Source organism: Oryx dammah, unplaced genomic scaffold, assembly GCF_014754425.2.
Source record: "Oryx dammah isolate SB20612 unplaced genomic scaffold, SCBI_Odam_1.1 HiC_scaffold_3, whole genome shotgun sequence".
In the NCBI taxonomy this organism is placed as follows: Eukaryota; Metazoa; Chordata; class Mammalia; order Artiodactyla; family Bovidae; genus Oryx; species Oryx dammah.
The window spans coordinates 96,959,223-96,984,033 of NW_024070187.1; the positions used below are offsets into that span (position 1 = coordinate 96,959,223).

The 24,811-nt window shown below is 42.5% G+C and overlaps 1 protein-coding gene across 1 annotated transcript in view; it reads right to left on the reverse strand.

The window, feature by feature from the left end:
- The window catches only part of HPSE (heparanase), a 48,745-nt gene that overhangs the window by 10,664 nt on the left and 13,270 nt on the right, over positions 1-24,811 (reverse strand). The window contains exons 2-8 of the mRNA XM_040237243.1: positions 17,673-17,818; positions 14,995-15,120; positions 5,653-5,826; positions 3,138-3,306; positions 2,648-2,695; positions 2,072-2,165; positions 1,528-1,634 (exon numbers count right to left, since the gene is read on the reverse strand). Of these exons, the coding sequence (XP_040093177.1) occupies positions 1,528-1,634; positions 2,072-2,165; positions 2,648-2,695; positions 3,138-3,306; positions 5,653-5,826; positions 14,995-15,120; positions 17,673-17,818 (864 nt within the window). The remainder of the gene's footprint in view (positions 1-1,527; positions 1,635-2,071; positions 2,166-2,647; positions 2,696-3,137; positions 3,307-5,652; positions 5,827-14,994; positions 15,121-17,672; positions 17,819-24,811) is intronic.

Here is a 24,811-nt window from a genome sequence, read left to right on the forward strand (position 1 = left end):
ATAACTCAATTTTACCTTTACACTATTCTGATTTATTCCTCTGTGTGGGAGAGTTGACAGAAAACCAGAAAAGTGGTATTAGCATGAATAAGACATTTCGATGAAATAGAGACTATCCTTTTCTTATGTGCTCTCACACTTCTGCATGATAACAAAGTCTTGAAGACTATTAATATGCCATAGGAGTCCCTATCAGGATAGGACAACGTCTACAAAGCCATAGATGCCCACAACCATAGACAATTAGACAATACGGACAGTGGTTCTCCATCCTGTCGGATCCATGCTCACCCTCCCACCCGCCACCTCTCCACCTCCATCCCCATGTTGAGGATAGAAGTAAAGGTTGCTGGTGGTCAGTGAAATGCAAAATAATAAGCTTCTATGGACACCTCTTTCCTCCAGCTTTTTTTTTTTTTTTTAATGTGGACCATTTTTAAAGTCATTATTGAATTTGTTACAGTATTGCTTCTGTTTTACGTTTTGGTTTTTCTTTTTTAATTTAATTTTTATTTATTTTAATTGGAAGCTAATTACAATATTGTAGTGGTTTTTGCCATACATTGACATGAATCAGCCATGGGTGTACATGTGTTCCCCATCCTGAACCCCCCCTCCCACCTCCCTCCCCATCCCATCACTCTGGGTCATCCCAGTGCACCAGCCCTGAGCACCCTGTCTCATGCATCGAACCTGGACTGGCGATTGGTTTTTGATCTAGACACATGCGGTCCCTAAGCAGTTGATCGAACCCACACCCCCTGCATTGGAAGGCAAAGTCCTAACCACAGGACCACCAGGGAACTCCCCCCATCTTTATTTAGTGGCAAAACAAACACTTCCACTGTTTTCTCTGTTCCTCATGCCCCTACATAAGGATAAAGATGTGTGCTTTATTCGGGGCGTCTAAGAATGAGGGTAGGAAAGGAAAGAGAATAAAGCTCAGTGAGGATACGGAACGTTAGGTTAAGAGCGTTAACCGAGTAACAGAATGCAATTCATGGGGTCGCAGAGTCGGACACGACTGAGCGACTGAACTGAACTGAATTGAACTGAAACAAGTTGGTTTTCAAGCAATCAAGTTTGTGGAGGTTGGACAAGGTGGTGATTTAGTAAATCTTTAAATTCATTGGCAGCCCCTCGGGTGTGACCTCCTACTTCCAGGCTCTAAACCGTCTTGAGAATCTATGAATAGAGCTATAAGTACTCAGTATCCTTCTCAGGGTCAAGGCTCTTGATACACTGTTTTACCATGTACTTCTTTAGAGAAAGGAATGCTTCACATAGTTATGGGCCATATTTAAGGAACAAAACTTCTAAAGCAGTTCATTCATACAATGATTAATCTGGGGTATGCATTAAAGATGTCCAACTAATTTAGTAAATCATTTTATTGCAAAATATGGCATGAATTTTGGAGTTCTGCCATAGAAATTGTCCTTGATTTTTGGCTGATGAGTTATTTCAGCTGAATAGAAGAACAGGAGAGTACTATATGGTCCCTGAGACAAGTGCAGGCTCACTCACATAAAGCCAGCGGCAAAGGTGTTGGACAGCAAGGGTGCTCCACCCCCAAATGCAGAACTGGTCTCTCCTAACCAAACCTTCTTGTGGGGTCTTGTCTTCTCAACAATCTATGGAACAGAAAAGTCTCCTTTGTAATTGCAAGTGAGAGGACCAAATATGATGCTAAAGATTACTCCACATTCAAAACCTTGCATTCCCAAGACCCACCATCCAATACAGTTACAAAATATGTTCACAGACATTTAGGTTTTGGGCAATTAACTTTTATTGGAATACTAGGTGTGGAAGGAGTGCAAATAACCCCATTCTTACATACTATGAGCGTTTATTCTACCGAACGGCTGTGGGAAGTATTTTTAATTTCTAATCAATATACATGGGTAAGACTCAAGAGGAAGGAACTGAAGGTAAATAAGACCTAGTGCCTGTTCTCTAAAACTGGAAAAACATGTAAATTTATATACCCACAAAATTTAGGACTAGCTAGACTACAAAGTACTTTGGTTTTACATTAAAAAGAAACGGGGAAAAAAAAGACTATTACCTGGAAAGTTTTTTGCACAGATGAAATAAAAGTGTCCAGTATATCAGGGTTTAGGAAATCTTCTTTGGTAGCAATTCGCCCATTCACATAGTAGCTGAATTATTCAGAAAATATTCAGGAAGAAATACCAAACTTTACTTTCTGCTTTTAAGTTAACTAGAAACCTTTGTCCTCCTTTCTACTTCTTCCCATCCCTGTGCTATTTAAAAAAAAAAAAAAAAAGGCAGAGGTTCTACTAAGGAGAGAATAAGATGGGAGGAGACCAGTTACTCTGTCTTGAGAAAACATAGTCACAAGTGTAGGTATTGTGGGTTATCCATTCATTGGCAAGTATATTCATTTTAGCCACTTATCTGTTCTATGACTTAAATGAAAGTGTGCTTTGATCTTGTAGAAACCACCATGTTACTTAAAATTAGTTAAAATTTTTGCTTTATTAATATTAAAATCCTAGTACAATGCTGCTTGAGACACTATGAAGTCAATTAGCACTTAATGAAAACATTATTTTGAAAACTAGATTATAAGTAAAGCTAGCTGTACTTTCTTAGTATTAACAGTAGGAGACATACTTACTGATGCCATGTAACTGAATCAATCACTTCTCCCCCAGCTTTTAGGAAACTAGAAAAAAAAATCTATTATATTATCACTTAATTCTTATATGGATAATATATGCACACAAGTTATTTTCCCTAGAAATGGGTTGGTTACTACTTTAGGATAAAGCAACACAAACTTCCTAATTCTAATACAAATTTTTAATCACAGGTGCCATTTGCCCCCAAATCTTTGATATTCTGAGCCAGTCAGTGTTTGCTCTTCTGGTAAACCATCTAGTCAGGCAACAAAATGGTTTACTTATTTATTGGCTGTACCATGTGGCACGTGGAACTTCCCTGGCCAGGGACCAAACTCGGGCCCCCCTGAAATGGAAGCACAGAATCTTAACCACTGGACCACCAGGGAAGTCCAAAGATTATTTAATAACAGGTGGTTTATTGAGGATCCTCCACCGAAGAAAAATATTTTTAAGAAAAGTGGTTCTGCTTCCTCTAGCTCTTACCTCTCCAGCATCGTAACAGTACTTCTTCTAGGCTGGCCAATATCAGGACCATAGAGTTTTGCATTTTTGAAAGCAGATTTTCCTAGAAGTTTACGCAACTCAATAAAATCTTCTCCTAACTGCCGTCCATTGATGAAAATACCAGCTTTCCTCTGGAAACTGTTAGGTTCTGAAAGAGCAAGTCTCAAAATAAATGCTCACCTAGAATTGTTTTCTATTTAGAAGCAAACATAAAAGCAACAGAGCATTTTTCACATTACAAAAAGTCAAGAAAGGTAAAATACCTAGTTATAAAGAAGATATCACAAGAAAACAAAAATTTAAGTTATATAACTGAAGTATGAGGGGTAATAAAACAGTTGGAAATTAATGATGGGTATATTAAACCAATGGATATTCAGGAAGTAGTCTGTATCTAGTATTTAATAGCCTAATTTACTTTTAAAAAGATTGTGCGAGGAGAAGGCATTTAAAAACCCATTTCTACAATGTAATTAAAATTCTTGTTGAGCTTATATTGTTTATCTGTGAAATGCCATATGCATGTGTCATCTTCACTAATTAGAATTTTTTGAAGCTCCGCATTGCCTCTATAATGTCAAAAGTTATCTTATAGCAGATAAAAATTAACATAAATTCTTTTTAAAAAGTCTTATTGAGAATTATAAGGGCAAATTATATATGAAGTAATCTGGAAGTAACAAAACTGAAGAGATGGGAGGAAGGCACGGGAAATGTCTAATCTACTTCCCAACTTACTTTACTCTTCTCCTTTACCCTGAAAACCAGACCTTCTCTTTGCAAAATGGAGCCCAAGGAAGAGGGACACATGATGACATCACCATTTTATTTTGCCCTGAAGAGCAGAAGGACTTGGGGATGGGTAGGGTAGAAAAGTTGGGAGGCAGGGATGTACAGAGACAGGTAAGGATGACCTATGGTTCACAGAGTTGCTGCAGGAAGCCTGGTCAGCAGCATCTAGCTAAGATATGGTTGCCTCTATCCTTCCATTCTGCTTCAGTGCTTCACCTTGTTAGTTATCCTTAGCCACCGAGCCCCCAAATCTGTGGCTAGACTTTATCATAACACATGCCACTATAGATATGTATCACTTCTTTGCTTGCTTTCTGGTAGGTCTGGCTCCTTACCTCCAGAACAGAAGTCTCAAGAGAGCAATGACCTTGTTCTAGAGCCAGACTGCCTGGGTTCAAATCCTAACTCCTCTAAGATTTCTCTAGCTCATAATTGCCTAGCGTTATAAGTAAAGAATCTGCCTACAATGTAGGAGACAGGAGACATGGGTTCAATCCCCGGGTTGGGAAGATCCCCTTGAGGTGGAAATGGCAACCCACTCCAGTATTCTTGCCTTGGAGAATCCCATGGACAGAGGAGCCCGGCGGGCTACAGTCCATGGGGTCACAAAGAGTTGGATATGATTGAGCAGCTAAGCACAGATGTACGCACACAGCTATATATTTAGCTAACACTTTTTGTGCCTCTTTGGTCATCTATGAAATGAAAGTCAAAACTGTATTCACCATCTCACTTTCCATTTTATGTTTAGTTCCATTAGCTGATGTATAGACAAAGCATTGTAAATGATTCAGTGAACGTGGCTAATTAGCACTTTAAAAGTGAAAATGTTAGTCACTCAGTTGTGTCTGACTCTTTGCAACCCCATGGATTGTACCCACCAAGCTCCTCTGTCCATGGAATTCTCCAGGCAAGTATATTAGAGTGAGTTGCCATTTCTTTCTCCAGAGGATCTTCCCCACCCAGATATTGAACCCGGGCCTCCTGCATTGCAGGAAGAATTCTTTACCATCTTAGCCACCAGAGAAGACCCACTTTAATTAGAATTTATAAGTTCTTGCAAAAAAAGAATGAAGGAGACACTCAAGAGCTTGACCCAGAAGGAATTCTGTCCTGGAACTTCTAGCTTGAACCTATGATGAATGTCAGGATGGGGTTGCCGAGATTAAATGACAAGCAGAGAACAGAGGAAGAGATGGAAAGGTAGAAGTAAACTGCTTGAGTCCAACCTGCCAAGCGACCTGCCAAGTGACCCCAAAGATCTCAAAGGAATCAGGGAGCTGTGTGTGTGTGCTAAGTTTCTTCAATCGTGTCCAACTCTTTGTGACCCCATGGACGGTAGCCTGACAGGCTGCTCTGTCCATGAGATTCTCCAGGCAAGAATACTGGAGTGGATTGTCATTTCCTCCTCCAGGGGATATTCCCGACCCAGGGATTGAACCCTCATCTCTTACAGTCTCCTGCACTGGCAGGCAAGGGAGCTGTGGAAGTGCTCAAATGTAAACTGGGATGAGTCATAACATCTGGGCTATGTAAGGAGTTTTCTGCCACAATTCCAAACTTACACCATTGAGCACTTATACAAATATTCGAAGAGAAAAGTCATATTTACTATTATTAAAAAGGTCATAAATAGGAACAAATAATGCCAAAGGGGAATCTCCTTATTATTGAAATGTTTCTGGAGGTGGGAGGCACTTACCGTTGCCTAGTTCCCAAGAAATGTCATAATTCTTGGAAGAGCAGTAGTCCAGGAGTAACTGAGCGTTGGAACTGTCCCAGTGCATATCTGCAGTTCGTAGTAATGCATTTAGACCAAAGATCAAGTTCAGTCCTGAGCAACTGGCAAAAGTGTACAGCATATCCACTGAGTGTTCTAAAAGAAAAATGTTGCCATTTCATGGTTAGGTCGGCACCTGAATGTCAAAGTGATGAAGGCTTCCAGATTTGCTCCTCGTAATGAATTACTATTTCTGTAGTTAAATGGAAGGAATTCTAGTCCTGATGAGTGCTTATAATTATGAATAGGAGTCCAAAAAAATTGGACTAAAAAAAAAAGCCAATATGACTTTGTTTGCTTTAGCTGCTGAATCAAGTCCAAGGAAGGTACCAGAGGCTTTGGTCTGACACTTGGGTTTTGCTCAAGTGACCTCAGGTGAACTGGGGAAACTCAATGCTCAGCACACACAGGCCAGACTTTTCATTAGCCAACACAAATCCCACTCTTCATAACCTAAAAATCTTCACTCACAAAATAACTTGGTAATTTTGATTAGCTTTTTAAAACATTGTTTGAAAAAATCATGTATATAATTTATTAATCCAAAATATTAACAAATGAAATTTTACATTTAAAAAACTGGTTTGGGGCTCTAGGGACATGGTTTCCAAACTCAGTGCCAAGGTAGCCTTTTGTTGTTGTTCAGTCGCTAAGTCGCGTCTGACTCTTTGTGACCCCATGAAGTGCAGCATACCAGGCTCCACTGTCTCCTGGAGTTTGCACAGATTTATGTCCATTGAGTCAGTAATGCTCTCTAACCTCTGTTGCCCCCTTTTCCTTTGGCCTTAAGGCACCCTGAGGAGTGAATTTGCTGAGACAGTTTAGAAGATAAATATACAGGACATCTGACATCAGTTAAATTTGAACTTCAGATAAATAATGAATAGTTTTTAGTGTATGTCAAATACAATATTTGAGAAAAACCTGCAGTAAAGAAATGATTGTTTATTTGAAATTAAAATTTAACCAGGCAACTCGACTTACAAGGGTACTGCAGGATCTTTTCAGCTTGCAAGGGAACACATCAACATCTGTTAGACATGATGAAAACTATTACTATTAGGTTGTTCGGACCTAACAGTTTAACTGAAAACTCTTAGGCATTTCTTTTGGGCTAGATGTGCTGTGAAAAAAAAATTACGGCATCACTAAGGGATTATTAAAGCTTTGGAACTTTTGAACTCAGTTTTTTAACCATTAGCTAGCCTCTAACCTCTTTCTGTGGAGAAGGCAATGGCAGCCCACTCCAGTACTCTTGCCTGGAAAATCCCATGGATGGAGGAGCCTGGTAGGCTGCAGTCCATGAGGTCGCTAAGAGTCGGACATGACTGAGTGACTTCACTTTCACTTTTCACTTTCATGCATTGGAGAAGGAAATGGCAACCCACTCCAGTGTTCTTGCCTGGAGAATCCCAGGGATGGGGGAGCCTGGTGGGCTGCCGTCTATGGGGTTGCACAGAGTCTGACACGACTGACGTGACTTAGCAATAGCAATAGCAACTTCTTTCTGAGAGTGGCAACAGTGTATTTATTTTATTTACTTATTTGTTTTTATTTTTGGCTGTGCTGGGTCTTTGTTGCTTCACGGGCTGTTCTCTAGCTGAGGACAGGTGGCTACTCTCTAGCTGTGGTGAACTGGCTTCTCACTGCTGTACTTCTCTTGTTGTGGAGCTCGGGCTGCAGAGAACTGACTCAGTAGTTGGTGCACATGGACTTAGTTGCCCCGTGACATATGGAATCTTCCCAGACCAGGGATTGAATTCCATGTCTCCCACCTTGGCAGGCAGATTCTTTATCATTAATCCACCAGGGAAGACTGGCAACAATTTTTGAGTGTCATCTTTAAATCAGTTAGTATCTGCAAACATCTGGTGATCTTAATGTATATTTAGAGTTATCTATTAAACAGAAATTCACTCCTTTAGTTCATTTTCCTTTTTTAAAATTTCTATCTTTTCTGGCCATGTCCTGTGGGTTCCCTGACTAGGGATTGAACCTATACTGGGAGCTTGGACTCTTAACCATTGGACTACCAGGGAAGTCCCTCCGCTAGTTTAAAAAAAATTTGTATCTGGCAAATTTACCACCTTTCTCCCTAAAAGCGGTTTGTCTTGGTTTTATTTCTGAGTCTGGACTTCCCTGGTGGTTGAGAGGTTAAAGTGTCTGCCTGGAATGCAGGAGACCAGGGTTCGATCCCTGGGTCGGGAAGATCCCCTGGAGAAGGAAATGGCAACCCATTCTAGTACTCTTGTCTGGAGAATCCCACGGAGGGAGAAGCCTGGTAGGCTACAGTCCATGGGGTTGTAAAGAGTCGGACACGACTGAGCAACTTCACTTCAGTTTCACTTCTGAGTCTTCGGGCTGAACTACTTGGGTTACCATAGCAGTGAAATCATAGATTTAATACTGCCCATAATAGCTGAGGAGCAGAAATGACACTAGCAAGCTATTTCGGTGTTTTTGATATTTGTTCTGTCACCCGCTTCCACAAAACTACTGCCTATCATCAAGGACTTACAGACATCAGGGGCTGAAAAGCTCTCTGAGTCTTGCAGCTTCTTCCTGGGCTCGGGGCTGCAGTGGAGGACAGTGTGGGCCTTCATGGCCTTTATGGAGTCTTCCCCAAGTGGGACAACATCCATGAGCTTCTTAGATACTTACTCCTACAATATGGTGCCCATCCTCACTTCTCTATGAGGAAACTGACACCCAAGGAGATAAAGAGCTTTGCCCAATATCACAGAGCTGTTTGGTGACGGTGCCAGATTACTAGAGCCTGTTATAAAGGCCCTCTGACTGTCATTCATGGTCACAGCTGTATTTTACACATCTATAGCAAATCAAGCTGAGAACGTGTCCTCAATCAAGAATCATATATCTGGGTTTGGGCCTTACCCTCCCACTTACAGACTGAATCATCAGTGATGACCCTTCAACCTGCCTGAGCCTCAGGTACTGATCTACAGACCTGGAACTAGTCCCATCATCCATCTACCTCACAGAACCAAGTTGAAATAGCACATGGGCAAATGCTTTGTAAACCATAGAAAACTCTTACAGATGTAAAGCACTGTGATTGCCTAGAACCACAACAAAGCTTATAGCATTTTCAAGAAACCTAGAATGTTTACATTTTCGAGTATTTAATCAGTTCATACCTTACTCTTCCTCTATCTCCTCTTTCCAAATATACTTTAAGTAGCTTCATATTCTATAGCAGTAACTTCTCCTAGGATAAGGGCTGTATCTTACAGAGTTCAAATCCACTCTTGACCAATAAAACTGCAGGACTTCTCTGGTGGTCCATTGGTTAAGAATCTGCCTGCCAATGCAGGAGACACAAGTTCAATCCCTGGTCAGGCAAGATCCCACATGCCGAGGAGCAACAAGGCCCATGTGCCGTAACTATTGAGTCTGCACTCTAGAGCCTGTGAGCCTAGACTACCGAGCCCCTACATCACAAGTGCTGTAGTCCTCATACCTAGAGACTGGGCTCCCCAACAAGAGAAACCTCTGCAACGAGAGGCCCTCACACTGCAACTAGAGAAAGCCCTAGTAGAGCGACAAAGACACAGGGCAGCCGAAAAATAAATAAAAAACCCACCAAGTGGCGGGGTGGGTGTGGGAGGGTTGTGGAGGATGGGGTGAATTAAGAGATTGAAATTGACATATAGACACTATTGATACTTTGTATAACATAGGTAACTAACGAGAAAATATTGAATAGCTCAGGGAACTCGATGCAGGGCTCTATGGTGACCTAGATGGGAAGGAAATCCAAAAAAGAAGGGATATATGTATACGCATAGCTGATTCACTTTGCTGTACAGTAGAAACTAACACATTGCAAAGCAACTACACTTCAATAAAAATTAATTTTAAAAATAAAATAAAACTCACCCAACCTATTTCCTCCTCAAAATAAAAATAAGAAAACTCATAGTTAATTATCCAATTCCCAGGCGTTATCCAGTCTCTTATCTCTCACTGTCTGAGAGGGTGGAAAACTCCCCGGAACCAAGATTATCTAAATGAACCATTAAACATAGGCACTGACTATTGTATCATTTCCATTTGTGTAAGTGTGTCCAGCATCCAGTCTGGGAGTGGAACAATGAGGAAGGTGGAGAAGAAAGAGAGAAAAAAAAATAGCTCATTAAATATGATTGTTTTAATAAAGGAATCCTCCTTTCTGCAGTCACACCCAAACTCACACCTGTAACACTGCTTCCTTTTCCTGCCCAGACAGATTTACAATGTGAATTTATATTCTCATGACAAATGTTATTGTCATCTTCTACTTAAGTGAAACACAATGTGTCCTGTCCTGATGTGTCCTGTAATTAGAAAACTTACCTAGAGCTTCTAGGACACCTGTTTCAAAGGGACAGGCCATTAACTAAGCAAAAAACAAAATAGACTTTTGCTACCTCTTCCATCATATGATACCACTCTCAGTTACTCAGAAATTACCAGCCTTGGCCATGGATACAGAACCAAGTGTGGCAACATGTATGAGCTTCTTAGATACTTATTCCTGCAATAAGTTGGTGCCCAGACCAAATGCAGTAAATTTTCTATCTATATGTTTCTAAGACATGCAGATTAGAATAGAAATTTTCAACTCAGAAGTCAAAATCTTTCTAAACACAATTAACTATCTGTAGTATTTGTCATACACTGTAGCATTGCCAACAGGGTGGCTGGGATTATACTGACCCAGCGACACAGTTAGTGAAAGAAGGGCTTTCCCCTGGTGTAGAAACTAGGAAGGTCCAAGTTCCAGAGGCAGGGAAAAGATGTTGAAAACCTACCATCTTGGTTCTAAAAAGATCATGCAAGGCAGCAAACATTTTTAAAGAAAAATTTAAGGTAAATTGGAATATATTTAAGGTGACCAAGAAAACATGTGTGACTCGATATGCCTAATACCATGGCATCTTTTCCTGGCAGGCCTATATCAGATGATTTATTACAAATGAGATCTTACTGCTGTAGGCCTCTTAGACTTGTGTCATTCTTTAATGGGATCTGAGAAGGCCCTGTTATGCCAAATTTTGTTCAACCATGGATCATATTATTTTTTTAAATCTTTTTTTAAAATATATTTTAATTTTTGACCACACCATGTGGCATGTGGGATCTTACTTTCCCAACCAGGGGTCAAACCAATACTCCCTCTGTTGAAAGTACAGAATCTTAACTACTGGACTGCCAGGGAAGCCCCATAGATCATATCAGTAAAGGATTAGAGTATTTCCCCCACAGCCCTCTGCTACAAAATGCAAAAAATAATTTAGAGGACTACATTTTCTATTAGCATATAACCTATTTTCTGATTTCTTACATGTTAGTTTCCTCCTATACCTTATATATTAAAAATATTTTAAAAATTCATTGGATACACTGGAATTCAGATAGTTTATAGTAAAATCTTACAAAGAAATAATTTAATGTCAAAAATATACTCTTAGAAATGTTGACTACCCAATTTAACTTCAGTTCGGTTCAGTGCAGTTGCTCAGTTATGTCCAACTCTTTGCGAGCCCATGAACCACAGCACGCCAGGCCTCCCTGTTCATCACCAACTCCCAGAGTTCACCCAAACCCATGTCCATTGAGTCAGTGATGCCATCCAACCATCTCATCCTCTGTTGTTCCCTTCTCCTCCTGCCCTCAATCTTTCCTAGCATCAGGGTCTTTTCCAATGAGTCAGCTCTTCGCATCAGGTGGCTAAAGTATTGGAGTTTCAGCTTCAACATCAGTCCTTCCAACGAACACCCAGGACTGACCTCCTTTAGGATGGACTGGTTGGATCTCCTTGCAGTCCAAGGGACTCTCAAGAGTCTTCTCCCACACCACAGTTCAAAAGCATCAATTCTTCGGCACTCAGCTTTCTTCACAGTCCAACTCTCACATCCATACATGACCACTGGAAAAACCATAGCCTTGACTAGATGGACCTTTGTTAGCAAAGTAATGTCTCTGCTTTTGAATATGCTGTCTAGGTTGGTCATAACTTTCCTTCCAAGGAGTAAGCGTCTTTTAATTTCATGGCTGTAATCACCATCTTCAGTGATTTTGGAGCCCAGAAAAATGAAGTCAGCCACTGTTTCCCCATCTATTTGCCATGAAGTGATGGGACTGGATGCCATGATCTTCATTTTCTGAATGTTGAGTTTTAAGCCAACTTTTTCACTCTCCTCTTTCACTTTCATCAAGAGGCTCTTTAGTTCTTCTTCCTGTTTGAACACTAGAACACTGCCATGTGTCATCTGCATATCTGAGGTGATTGATATTTCTCCTGGCAATCTTGATTCCAGCTTGTGCTTCCTCCAGCCCAGCGTTTCTCATGATGTACTCTGCATATAAGTTAAATAAGCAGGGTGACAGCATACAACCTTGACGTACTCCTTTTCCTATTTGGAACCAGTCTGTTGTTCCATGTCCAGTTCTAACTCTTGCTTCCTGACCTGCATGTAGGTTCTCAAGAGGCAGGTCAGGTGGTCTGGTATTCCCATCTCTTTCAGAATTTTCCACAGTTTATTGTGATCCACACAGTCAAAGGCTTTGGCATAGTCAAGAAAGCAGAAATAGATGTTTTTCTGAAACTCTCTTGCTTTTTTGATGATCCACCGGATGTTGTCAATTTGATCTCTGGTTTCTCTGCCTTTTCTAAAACCAGCTTGAACATCTGGAAGTTTACGGTTCACGTATTGCTGAAGCCTGGCTTGGAGAATTTTGAGCATTACTTTACTAGCCTGTGAGATGAGTGCAATTGTGTGGTAGTTTGAACATTCTTTGGCATTGCCTTTCTTTGGGATTGGAATGAAAACTGACCTTTTCCAGTCCTGTGGCCACTGCTGAGTTTTCCAGATTTGCTGGCATATTGAGTGCAGCACTTTCCCAGCATCATCTTTCAGGATTTGAAATAGCTCAACTGGAATTCCATCACCTCCACTAGCTTTGTTCATAGTGATACTTTCTAAGGCCCACTTGACTTCACATTCCAGGATGTCTGGCTCTAGGTGAGTGATCACACCATCCTGATTATCTGGGTCATTAAGGGCTTTTTTGTACAGTTCTTCTGTGTATTCTTATCACCTCTTAATATCTTCTGCTTCTGTTAGATCCCTACCATTTCTGTCCTTCATTGAGCCCATCTTTGCATGAAATGTTCCCTTGGTATCTAATTTTCTTGAAGAGATCTCTAGTCTTTCCCATTCTGTTGTTTTCCTCTATTTCTTTTCATTGATCACCAAAGAAGGCTTTCTTATCTCTCCTTGCTATTCTTTGGAACTCTGCATTCAAGTGGGTATATCTTTTCTTTTCTCCTTTGCTTTCTGCTTCTTTCCTTTTCACAGCTAAGGCCTCCTCAGACAGCCATTTTGCTTTTTTGCATTTCTTTTTCTTGGGGATGGTCTTGCTCCCTATCTCCTGTACAATGTCACAAACCTCCATCTATAGTTCATCAAGTTCTCTGTCTATCAGATCTAGTCCCTTAAATCTATTTCTCACTTCCACTATATAGTCATAAGGGATCTGACTTAGGTCATACCTGAATGGTCTAGTGGTTTTCTCCACTTTCTTCATTTAAGTCTGAATTTGGTAATAAGGAGTTCATGATCTGAGCCACAGTCAGCTCCAGGTCTTGTTTTTGCTGACTATATAGAGCTTCTCCATCTTTGGCTGCAAAGAATATAATTAATCTGATTTCTGTGTCGACTATCTGGTGATGACCATGTGTAGAGTCTTCTCAAGATCATTTATTTTTCAGAAGTCAAAAGAAGATAGTTTTAGAGTATCTACACAGGACATTTTCTTAACTGAGGTCTGGGGCAACAGCATCCCTTAGTTGGGTATAAAGCATCAACTTTCAGATTTCACAGTTAGATAAGGATTGTTTGTTTGTTTTAGAGACCTGCGTAAGAACATCAGGTGGCAGAGTGGTAAAGAATCTGCCTGCCAGTGTAGGAGATGCCAGAGACATGTGTTTGATTCCTGGGTTGGGAAGATGCCCTGGTTTAGGAATGACAACCTGCTCCAGTATTCTTACCTGGAGAATTCCACAGATGGAGGAGCCTGGCAGGCTACAGTCCATGCAGTTGCAAAGAGTCAGACACAACTGAGCACACAGCACACCCACAGACACATGTGACAACATCATCCTGTTTAAACACTGGAAAACTTTTTCTATGAATGGAAATAAATTCCTGGTTAGCTGAGCTAGTCCTATGTTTCCAAAGCCATGCAGGAAAGAAAATGAGAAAGCTGCCCTGCCAGTGATACACAGTTCATCACAGGGGCTGCTTCTGAGAGGGGAAACAGAATGGACAATGAGGTGTGAATGATTTCACATTTCACTCTTCACACTTTTGTATTTTACTTTTTCTCAAGGAATGTATTCATGTCTTCCTTGACTTCTTAATTCTTCAGAGCAGTTAAGGTCATTATTAGCTTGTGAATGAATGATTCATTTTTAAAATTGTTATTGCTTTACAATGTTGTGTTAGTTTCTGCTGTACAGCAAAGTGAATCAGCTATACGTATCCATATACTCCTTCTTTGTTGAATTTCCTTCCTATTTAGGTCACTACAGAGCACTGAGTAGAGTTCCCTGAGCTATACAGTAGGTTCTCATTAGTTATCTATTTTGAAAAACAATATGCGTGTGTGCATGTATGCTAAAATGCTTCAGTTGTGACCAACTCTTTGTGACCCTATGGTCTACAGCCCACCAGGATCCTCTGTCCGTGGGATTCTTCAGGCAATAACACTGGAGTGGGTTGCCATGCTCTTCTCCAGGGGATCTTCCCGACCCAGGGATTGAACCTGAGTCTCTTATGTCTCTTGCACTGGCAGACATGTTCTTTACCACTAGCACCACCTGGGAAGCCTAGAAAAATGGTATAGATGGTCTCATTTGCAAAGCAGAAATTGAGGTACAGATGTAGAGAACAAGTGTATGGAGAGCAAGAGGGGAAAGCTGGGAGTGGGGAGGGATGAACTGAGAGATTGGGATCGATATATATACATTATCGATACTATGGATAAAATAGACTGAATGACTCCTTGGCTAGTAGGCAAAGTCAGGTAAAGAAAACAGAAACTTGAGGTTCAAGATTGTCCACTAACTCTTGCTAACATTTGAAGATTATGCAGCTTTCAATGACTGCTATAGGGCTTCTTAAATTTTAGTCCAAGTTCAAGCCATCCAAACATTTCGGGGGCTGGGACACCAGTAGGGTGCCTTTCATTTCTTACTTGAGTAGGTATTGTTTGTGAACTTTTTCTGATACTGTTCTCTGAGCAGCACTTGCTCCTGGAAGGGCCATTCCAACTGCAGCTTCTTCTCCACGTCAGAAGGGATGGATCCGGATTTGCAAATATCTGCAAATGAAATGAATAATTCAGAGAATCTACTTTTACAATGATAAAGTTGAAATCCGATATGCTTATTTACCTAGCTATATATGTGAACTAAAGCAGGATAGCTGAGTTTCTGGTTTGGGGGTCTAAGATCCGAGAAAGATGTATTCTGTTATATATGTTAAATTTGCTACTTGACCAATCACCACACACACACACACAAAGGCATGTTTCCTAAGAAACACCGCACATATACTGGACACAGATACACTGCACATAACTTCAAGTTATTTGGCAATTCAGGAGGCTCCTCCGAAACTTGAAATTACTAGATAACCCCTCTGGAAGACAAAACATTATTCAGTTCTCTTAAAGTTCACTTTCAAAATACATAACAATTTGCTTTGCATGGATTATATCTGCTTTGTGGCAATCTCCTCTTGCCAAAATGATAGGACAGGGAATGCTGACTTATATTCCTTCATATCTGGTATCATCAAATCTCCTGAGACCACAGCATGTGTACTTGGACAAATCCACCCCATGCTGTCCGGCAGGACAGTACTTGTTATACTTCTTTATCACGAGGCAGCAGGGCTGCCAGGACTGGCTGGCCCCCCGTGACTTCCTTTCTTAGAAGCTTCACATTCTGGCTTCCTGACAGCGGGTGCCTCCTCCATCCTGTGTTCATAAAAAGGATGTTTCAGAAAGTGTTGGTCACTCAGTCGGGTCTGACACTGTGACCCCATGGACTGTAGCCCATCAGGCTCCTCGATCCAAGGAATTCTCCAGGCAAGAACACTGGAGTGGGTTGTTCAGTCGCTAAGTCATGTCCAACTCTTAGAGACTCCATGGACTGCAGCATGCCAGGCTTCCCTATCCTTCACCATCTCCCAGAGCTTGCTCAGACTCATGTCCATTGAGTCAGTGATGCCATCCAACCATTTTGCCCTCTGTTGTCCCCTTCTCCTCCTCCCTTAAATCTTTATCCCTACCATAGTTTGGCCTCAGGCTGAACTACAGGGAAGGAACACAGCCCCACCCATTGGCAGAAAATTGGATTCAAGATTTACTGAGCATGGCCCTGCCCATCAGATCAAGACCCAGTTTTCCCCACAGTCAGTCGTTCCCATCAAGAAGTTTCCACAAGACACTTATCCTCATCCATCAGAGGGCAGACAGAATGAAAACTACTCGAGTGGGTAGCCATTCCCTTCTCCAGGGGATCTTCTTGACCCAGGGATCAAACCTGGGTCTCCTGCACTGCAGGCAGAGTCTTTACAGTTTGAGCCACCAGGGAAGCGCCTCATAAAGGATGTTTCAGAAGCACCTGGATAATCCCAGTGATCCTCTCTCCCCACCAGGATGAAGAAAGCTGAAGAATGAAGGACAGTCTCCTGTGTAAACTTAGGAGAACTTTAAAACGCATATGACTGACTGGGGAGAAAGGGCCAGGTCTAAACATATTCCAGGGTGTTATTCCAGGAAAACCCTCCTGGCTTTTGTTCATTTTTTCTAATTACTATTCTATCAACTTTGGCCCATTACTGATTAACTGTTCTAAACACTTCCTAAGCACACACAAAAAATGTAATATATAAAATAGCAAAATATTGTTCATTAATATATATATAATACATTGTTGTCATTCAGATGTCATTCAATAATTGTTAAGATAGTAATTTAGCTTCCATTTGATGTCTGTATAGCACTTATGAAAGACCATCAGGCTCCTCGATCCAAGGAATTCTCCAGGCAAGAACACTGGAGTGTTCAGTCGCTACGAGGGCAAATCCTTGTGGTGCCTTAGCGTGTTTCTCAGATGAAGCCCACAGACTCCTAATATTTAGAATCACAAGGAGGAGCTGGCTCAACTTGTAATCTAAGGTTGGTGCCCAGGAATTCAAATATTCAAACTCCCCCTGGGTGACTGTGTATAGTCAATAAAGTCTAAGAACCACTGTCCAACAAATCAAACCTTAAAATCCATTCTTAGACACAGAGCATATCTCCACACCCCCTTATTACACCTTTTATCCACATTTTCTGGAATAAATGAGCTTCAATCAGTGCTGTCTCTTCAGCAGGGAATACTCTCTGTTTTGCTGCATTTCTCCCCACAGGTTCCTCTAGGCAGCTCTGCCCTTTAGCTACAATCTTTGTTCTGTTTACAGCACAATTAACTCTCTTAAGGGCTTCCCTGGTGGCTCAGATGGTAAAGAATTCTCCTGCAATGCTGCAGACCTGGGTTCGATCCCTGGGTTGGGAAGATCCCCTGGAGGGCTGCAGTCAATAGAGTCACAAAGAGTCCAACAAGACTGAGCGAGTAACTCTAACTCTCTTACAGCCGTGTCCAGCACCTTCCCGGTGCCCCCCATGTCTCACATTCCTGAGAACATCAAGAGGAGGAAACCTGCCCACTGCTTCCTCCTTTTGTGTAGGCATCCCCACAGTTCCACTGGGAGCTCTTCATCTCTTATCAATTGGTGATGTGACACACCACTCTTCTATGACAATGCTCGTGACCAACTCAAGTGAATTCAAATAAATGGGTAATCTTTAAAAAATTTCACCCTGGTTGACTTGAGATAGCCAGTAACTTCTCTCTTCAAATGCTGGTTCCTTCTTGGGGTCAAAAATGAGAAAGTCTGCCTTGGTGCCACCAAATCTTAGGTATGCAGGAGACAAACCTCTGGCCAAGGTACGAAGCTTTGAAGAACTGTTATGAAGACAAGCAAGAAATTAAAATTATTTTTTCCCCAAGACAATTACGTCTACACATTGACTCCCCTCTCTCGGTGGACGCATTTTCTAACATCTAGCTGTAAGGGCACTGGAGAAAGAAGTCATATCACTCTATTGGGGACATCGTCTCAATTGGAATCTTCCTAATTGCAAGGCTGCTCTTATAGGCATCTGAAGGCCACTGGGAGTGCTGACTCAGCCAAGAGCTTATATTTCAACCTGACTAGCAGGATAGTGTTTAGTGATTTCAGAGAATTCATAATCTTCTGTGACTGATGGAGGAAAAGACGTAAGAGAGTGGAAACTACAGGAAAGATGACTCTGTTTCTTTGAAAAATATATTGTCTTCAAAAATTTCTGTTCCTAGAGACGTTCATAAATGACTTACGAGTCCTTTTCCTCTCCATCAACCAACCTCCACCTCCACCCCAAGGAAAACTATCCTTTTCAGTATAAGTCAAATGACTTAGAATGGTGTAAGATTCTAATTCCTACCCACCAAGGACACTTCCAATTCAAGCAATTCTAAATGAATAAGTCATCAAGCCAAAAATGTTCCTGTTAGGTGCTCAGAATAGTACAGGATGTTATAGAACCGAATTAAAATGATTTATAATACATTCTTTCAGAAAGATGAAGATGTCATGAATACTTAGTGAACAAAACTAAGAAAACAGAAGACGCAGGTAACAGGAACAAGATGCCATGTATTTCTGAAGCCTCACATATGGGATCCTGGCCACCATGCTCTCTGGATAGCTCTTAAAATACATGGGACTGACTCTGTGTGTTCTCAAAATGGCCCAGTTAATTAGTTTGCATGTGGGTTTGTTTCAAATTGGAAAATCATGCCAGAGAACTATCTAATTGCCAATATTTCTTGACATCCTGTTCCCCCTTCCTACAGTTTAGTTTCATTTGGGTTCGTAGCAAAGTGGAAATGACTTTCTTCTGAATCCTTACTTGGTCCGAGCTAACATTCCCATTTGTTTTCAAGAGGTTCTGAGGATTTCCTGGCAGATGCCACCGTTCCCTGAGTTCTCTAGTGCTGTCAGGGATTTCAATTAATTCCTCATTGATAACATCCCTGAATGAATTTCACTCTGCGCTTCATCTCCTTCTGCCAGGACCCACCGTAGGTTCAGGGACCCTCGAAAATACTTCAAGTTCTTTTAAGATGCTCAAGGTGTGGCTTGAACCTAGAGACTCGGGGCAGGGAGGTGCTGGGAGAGGATAGACTGGCAGGGCAGTCAGGAGCCTATCATGGATGGCTGGTGAGCTGCCAAGTCCTGGAAGGAGTTCTGGTTTACAAATGGCAGGCATGGGAGGATTTAAAGCAATGGAGTGACTGCACCAGACTTTTGTTTTAGAAAAGAATCCCAGGCTGCCATGTAAATCACTGAATAGAAGGACCAAGACTGTGGTTGTGTTAATATTGAAAGAAAGTGATGGGCTGAGGTCAGGTAACAAAAGTAGGGATGAAGCAAGGTGGATAAATTCAAGACACAAGTGGAGATAGAAATACTAGTGTGCGTGCATGCTCAGTCATGTCTGACTCTGTGACCCCACAGACTGTAGTCCATCAGGCTCCTCTGTCCACAGAATTTTCCCAGAAAGAATACTGGAGTGGGTTGCCATTTCCTCCTCTGGGGGATCTTCCTCACCTGGGAATTGAAACTGCACCTCATGCATTGGCAGGCAGATTCTTTACCACTGAGCTACCTGGGAAACCCAGAAATACTAGCTTGAGTATTTAATGGAATGTTGGAGAAGAATCCAAGATTACTCCTGGGAAGCATCTTGGAAGATGGAAATACTTGATGAGATGAAAAATAAATAGGCATTGGACTGGAGACAGGGATGAAGGCGGGCATGGGGCTCAGTGTTGCAAGATACCAGTGGGGCACCAGTAACCATTGCCATCAGGCCCCTGGCCATGTGTGTCTGGAGCTCAGAAAAGACACATAAAGGGGAGTTGAGTCCTCAGTCTACAAGTCAGTGAACGCTTAGTGTGAACCACTAGTGTGGTTACCCTTTTGTCGATGTTCACTTAGTCATGTCCGACTCTTTGCAACGTCATGGATTGCAGCATACCAGGCTTCCTTGCCCTTCACTATCTTGAAGTTTGTTCAAACTCAGGTCTGTTGAGTCAGTGATGCCATCCAACTGACTCAACGGACCTCTGTAGTCCCCTTCTCCTCCTGCCTTCAATCTTTCCCAGCATCAGGGTCTTTTCCAGTGAGTCAGCTGTTTGCATCAGGTGGCCAAAGTCTTGGAGCTTCAGCTTCAGCATCAGTCCTTCCAAGGAATATTCAGGACTGATTTCCTTTAGGATTGACTGGTTGGATCGCCTTGCTGTCCAAGGGACTCTCAAGAGTCTTCTCCAGCACCAAAAGCATCAGTTCTCCGGTGCTCATCTTTGGTGCTTTGACGAATGTGGTTCCACTAATGTGAACCACTGGTGTGAGCTAGTGAACCCCTAGCCCACGGGTAGAGTTGCAGCCCTAAACCTGATACAAGGAACTTCTGCAGAGTCACTTCGGGCTGGCCCTGTGCCACTGCTTTTTGGCCAGGCACTGATACTGGTCCTAGATTTCGATTTTGGTGGTGTGTGGTGACAGAGGAAGTTCTTTTAGATTTGTGGGGCTGATGTCTGTAAGCAATCGAGATGGGAGAGCAGTTGAAATGGCGCTCTCTGGGAAATGAAGGGAACATGAGTGCAGGCAGGAGCTGTGGGATCTCAAGGCAGACGTCTGTGTACCGCCTGCCTCTGAAGTCGGAGCACCACAGCCTGACTCCCGGAAGTGGTGGCTGTACCCCCTCAGATCACTCTCGACCACAATACTCTGCCTTTGTTTTCTTCTGAGCATCCAGCAGGCTCTGAAATTAGCTTTCTATTCCGTTTGCTTGGTTTACTATCTATCCCCACCCCCATCTCGAGCTAAGCTCTGTGAAAAGGAAGGACTCTGTCCGGATCATCAGAATCGCCTCAGTGCCCAGATGAGAACCTAGATAAGTACCTGGCACACAGCTAGTGCTTAATAAAGGTTCATATTCTTGCCTGGGGAATCCCATGGACTGAGGAGCCTGGTGGGCTACAGTCCACAGGGTTGTAATGAGTCGGACACAACTGAAGCGACTCAGCAAGCACGCCCAAGTGCATGAACAATCGAGTCCAGCCTGACAACAGGGCATGAGGGGTCAGACATAGACCATTTCCTGAACAAAATTAAAACCCAATGCTATGACTTCTGCCAAGTAAACAAAATCACATGTTTCAGAGTATTGTATCAAGGACCTTTTTGTCTTTCTCCTTTGCAATGGAATCTTTTCTTGTTTTGAGAAACAATATTGATGCTCTCTGACAAAAGCCAGATTTAAAACACCTGCGAGCTTGTCCTAAAAACAAAACTGAACAAAGGTACAGTATGTCTATCACACACGGAAAAAAGAAAGGAGGAAAATAATTCACCACCACCACCATGACATGGAAATAACCAAAGAGCACATGAAAGCTGTGGCAGGTATTGCGTTTCTGGAACAGTTGTTAGTGGAAAGAAACGTCTGCAGGTATTTTTATTTTACTGTATGTGTAAAAATAAGTTACTTATCTCTGATACAAAAGCGGAGGTGTGTGGGAGTCACCCTGCACTGGCTGGTACCAGCTTGTGAGAGCCAACTGTTATGTTTTGAGAACCAGTGTTTAACTGTTGGCAGTTGGAAATCAGCCATGGTGGGGGTGTTTAGACTACAGAAATCAGAAAAAAAAAAATCAGTCTCCTCTCCTCTCAGAGAGCCAGTTGTGAAGCATTGCTTGACACACCACTGCCTGAACAGTAATTTAAGTGATGAGATGAAACCACTCAGGAGATTATGTAAAGTGAAAAAAGAAGGCCTCGGGATTTCCCTGGTGTCCAGTGGCTAAGACTCCATGCTCCCAATGCAGGGCGCCCAGGTTCAACCCTGAAGAGTTTGCATGCCACAACTAAAGAACCCGCGTGCTGCAACTAAGGCCCGGCGCAGCCAAATAAATAAATAAATATAATAAAAAAGAAGGTGAAGGCCTAGGTCAGAAGCCTGGGGAACAGCCACTGAGACAAGCTTGAGGAAGAGGTGACGAAGAACCTTAGAGTGATGGCAGAGACCCCGATCTGAAGGGATGAGAAGGCATTTCAGTTGTCACTCTTGCCAAATGCTTCTGGGAGGCTGAATTGGTTTGCTAGGGCCGTGGTGGCAAAACACCACAAACTGGGCGGCTTAAACAATGGACCTGTGGCATCTGATAGCTCTGCAGGCAAGGAGTCTGAAATCAAGATGTTGGCAAGGCCACACTCCCCCTGCAGGTGGTGGGGGAGGGTCTACTGCAGGCAGTTCTCCCAGCTTCTGAAAGCTTCTCAGAGCAGTACAGCTCCAAGGACACATGGTGTTCTCTGTGTGTTCGTGTCTGTTTCCAAATTCCCTCTTTTTATAAGGTCATCAGTCCTACTGAATGGGGACCACTCCATTCCAGTATGACCAATTCTTAACTAATTATGTCTGGGTGTGTGCATGCTTAATTGCTTCGGTTGTGTCTGACTCTTTGCGACCCTACCAGGTTCCTCTGTCCATGGAATTATCCAGGCAAGAATACTGGAGTGGGTAGCCATTTCCTACTCTAAGGGATCATTCCGACCCAGGGATCCACCCCAGGTCTCCTGCATTGACAGGTGGGTTCTTTACCACTGCACCACCTGGGAAGCCCAGTTGTGTCTGCAATGACATTATTTCCAAATAAGGTCACAGATTGAGGTGCCAGGGATGAGGACTTCAACATAGGAACTGTAGGGGGGCCATCCAGACATTCAACCCATAATAGAGACAAGTAAGACAAGGATTGAAAGGTATTTATTGGATTTCTCAATTAATGAAGGTCAGTGATCATATATTGGGCTTCCCTGATAGCTTAGGTGGTAGAATCCACTTGCAATGTGGGAGACCTGGGTTTGATCCCTGGGTTGGGAAGATCCCCTGGAGAAAGGAATGGCTACCCACTCCAGTATTCTGGAGAATTCCATGGACTGTATAAATTCCATGGATCTTATATTAAGTGAAACTTAAAAATGCATTCCAATATACATTAGGTGCAGGCAAATACTATTTGAATCCACTTAGACAAAGTACCTAGAATAGTCAAAATCATAGAAAGCACATTGGTAGATGCCAGGGGCTGAGGAGGTGGGGTGGATGGGGAGTTAGTGTTTAATGGGGACAGAGTTTCATGTAGGAAGGTGGAAAATTCAGGAGTGGATGATGGGGAGAGTGGCAGAATCACATGAATATACTTAGTGCCTCTGAACTGTGTAGTTAAACATGGTTAAAATCGTTGTTTAGTCACTAAGTTGTGTCTGACTCTTTTTTGACCCCATGGACTGTAGCCCTGAAGGCTCTTCTGTCCATGGGATTTCCCAGGCAAGAACACTGGAGTGGACTGCCATTTTCCTTCTCCAGGGGATCTTCCCAACCTAGGGATCAAGCCCGCGTCTCCTGCATTAGCAAGTGGATTCTTTACTTCTGGGCCACCAGGGAAGCCCCATGGTTAAAATGTGTGTGCTAGTCACTCAGTCGTGTCCAACTCTTTGAGACCCCATGGACTGTAGCCCACCAGGCTCCTCTGTCCATGGAATTCTCCAGGTAAGGATACTGGAGTGGTTTGCCATTTCCTCCTCCACATGGTTAAAATAGTATGTTTTATATGAATTTTACCACAATTAAAAAAAAAAGCTTGAAAAAGTAAGGTCACTAATGATGTTGGAGAGATTGATTTTTTGACACGATGATGGGGTCATCATGTGGGTGGAACACGGAAAGCACTAGCAGTAAGAAAGGCTGCAAACTGGAGAAAAAGCAGTGACTGCAGAGGTGTTTGAGAGGGGAAAGACTTGATGTTTCTGTGCTAAGAAGAAGGATCCAATAATAAGGGAGAGGTAAAAGATACAGGAGAGAGAAGAGATGAGTGCTAGAGCAAAGTCCTTGGGGAGGCAGGAGTGGACAGGAGCAACAGCAGAGCTGGAAGAACTGGCCTGAGAAGAGAGAAAGGAAGAAAGCTAGACACATCCGTGCTATACCTGCAGGTTTGACGGCAGGAAGAAAAAGAAGCTCCTGTCAGAAAGTGAAAGTCGCTCAGTCGTGTCTGATTCTTTGTGACCCCCATGGACTATACAGTCCATGGAATTCTCCAGGCCAGAATACTGGAGTGGGTAGCTTTTCCCTTCCCCAGGGGATCTTCCCAACCCAGGCATCGAACCCAGGTCTCCTGAATTGCAGGTGGATTCTTTACCAGCTGAGCCACCAGGGAAGCCCAGGAATACTGGAGTGGGTAGCCTATCCCTTCTCCAGAAGATCTTCCCGACCCAGGAAGCAAACTGGGGGTCTCCTGCATTGCAGGTGGATTCTTTATCAACAGAGCTATGGGAACCCCAAGTTCCTGTCTAGTGACTTCATTTTCTTTGAGAATGAGAAATGTGGTCATAGGCTTAGAGTGATGAGTTGGAGGTGGAATCAGAGATTTGAAGGAAGTGGAGAATGAGAGAGGCAGGGAAATAGAGCATGAAGGAGTAGCATTAAAGACCAAGTTAGTCTGGGGGCTTCCCTGGTTGGTTCAGTGGTAAAGAATCCACCTGCCAATGCAGGAACCTGTTCGATTCCTAATTGGGAAAGATTTCACATGCCTCGGAACTAAGCCACAATTATTGAGCCTGTGCTCTAGAGCCTGGGAGCTACAACTACTGAGGCCCATGCACCCTAGAGCCTGTTATCTGCAACACGAGAAACCACCACAATGAAAAGCCTTCACACCACAACTAGAGAAAAATCTGTGCAGCAAGGAAGACCCAGCTCAGCCATAAATAAATAAATTATAAAGAAACCTCAGCCACTTACTTAAAATTGTTTTTAAAAAAGAGCAATTAAATCTGGAGGCCAGGAATTT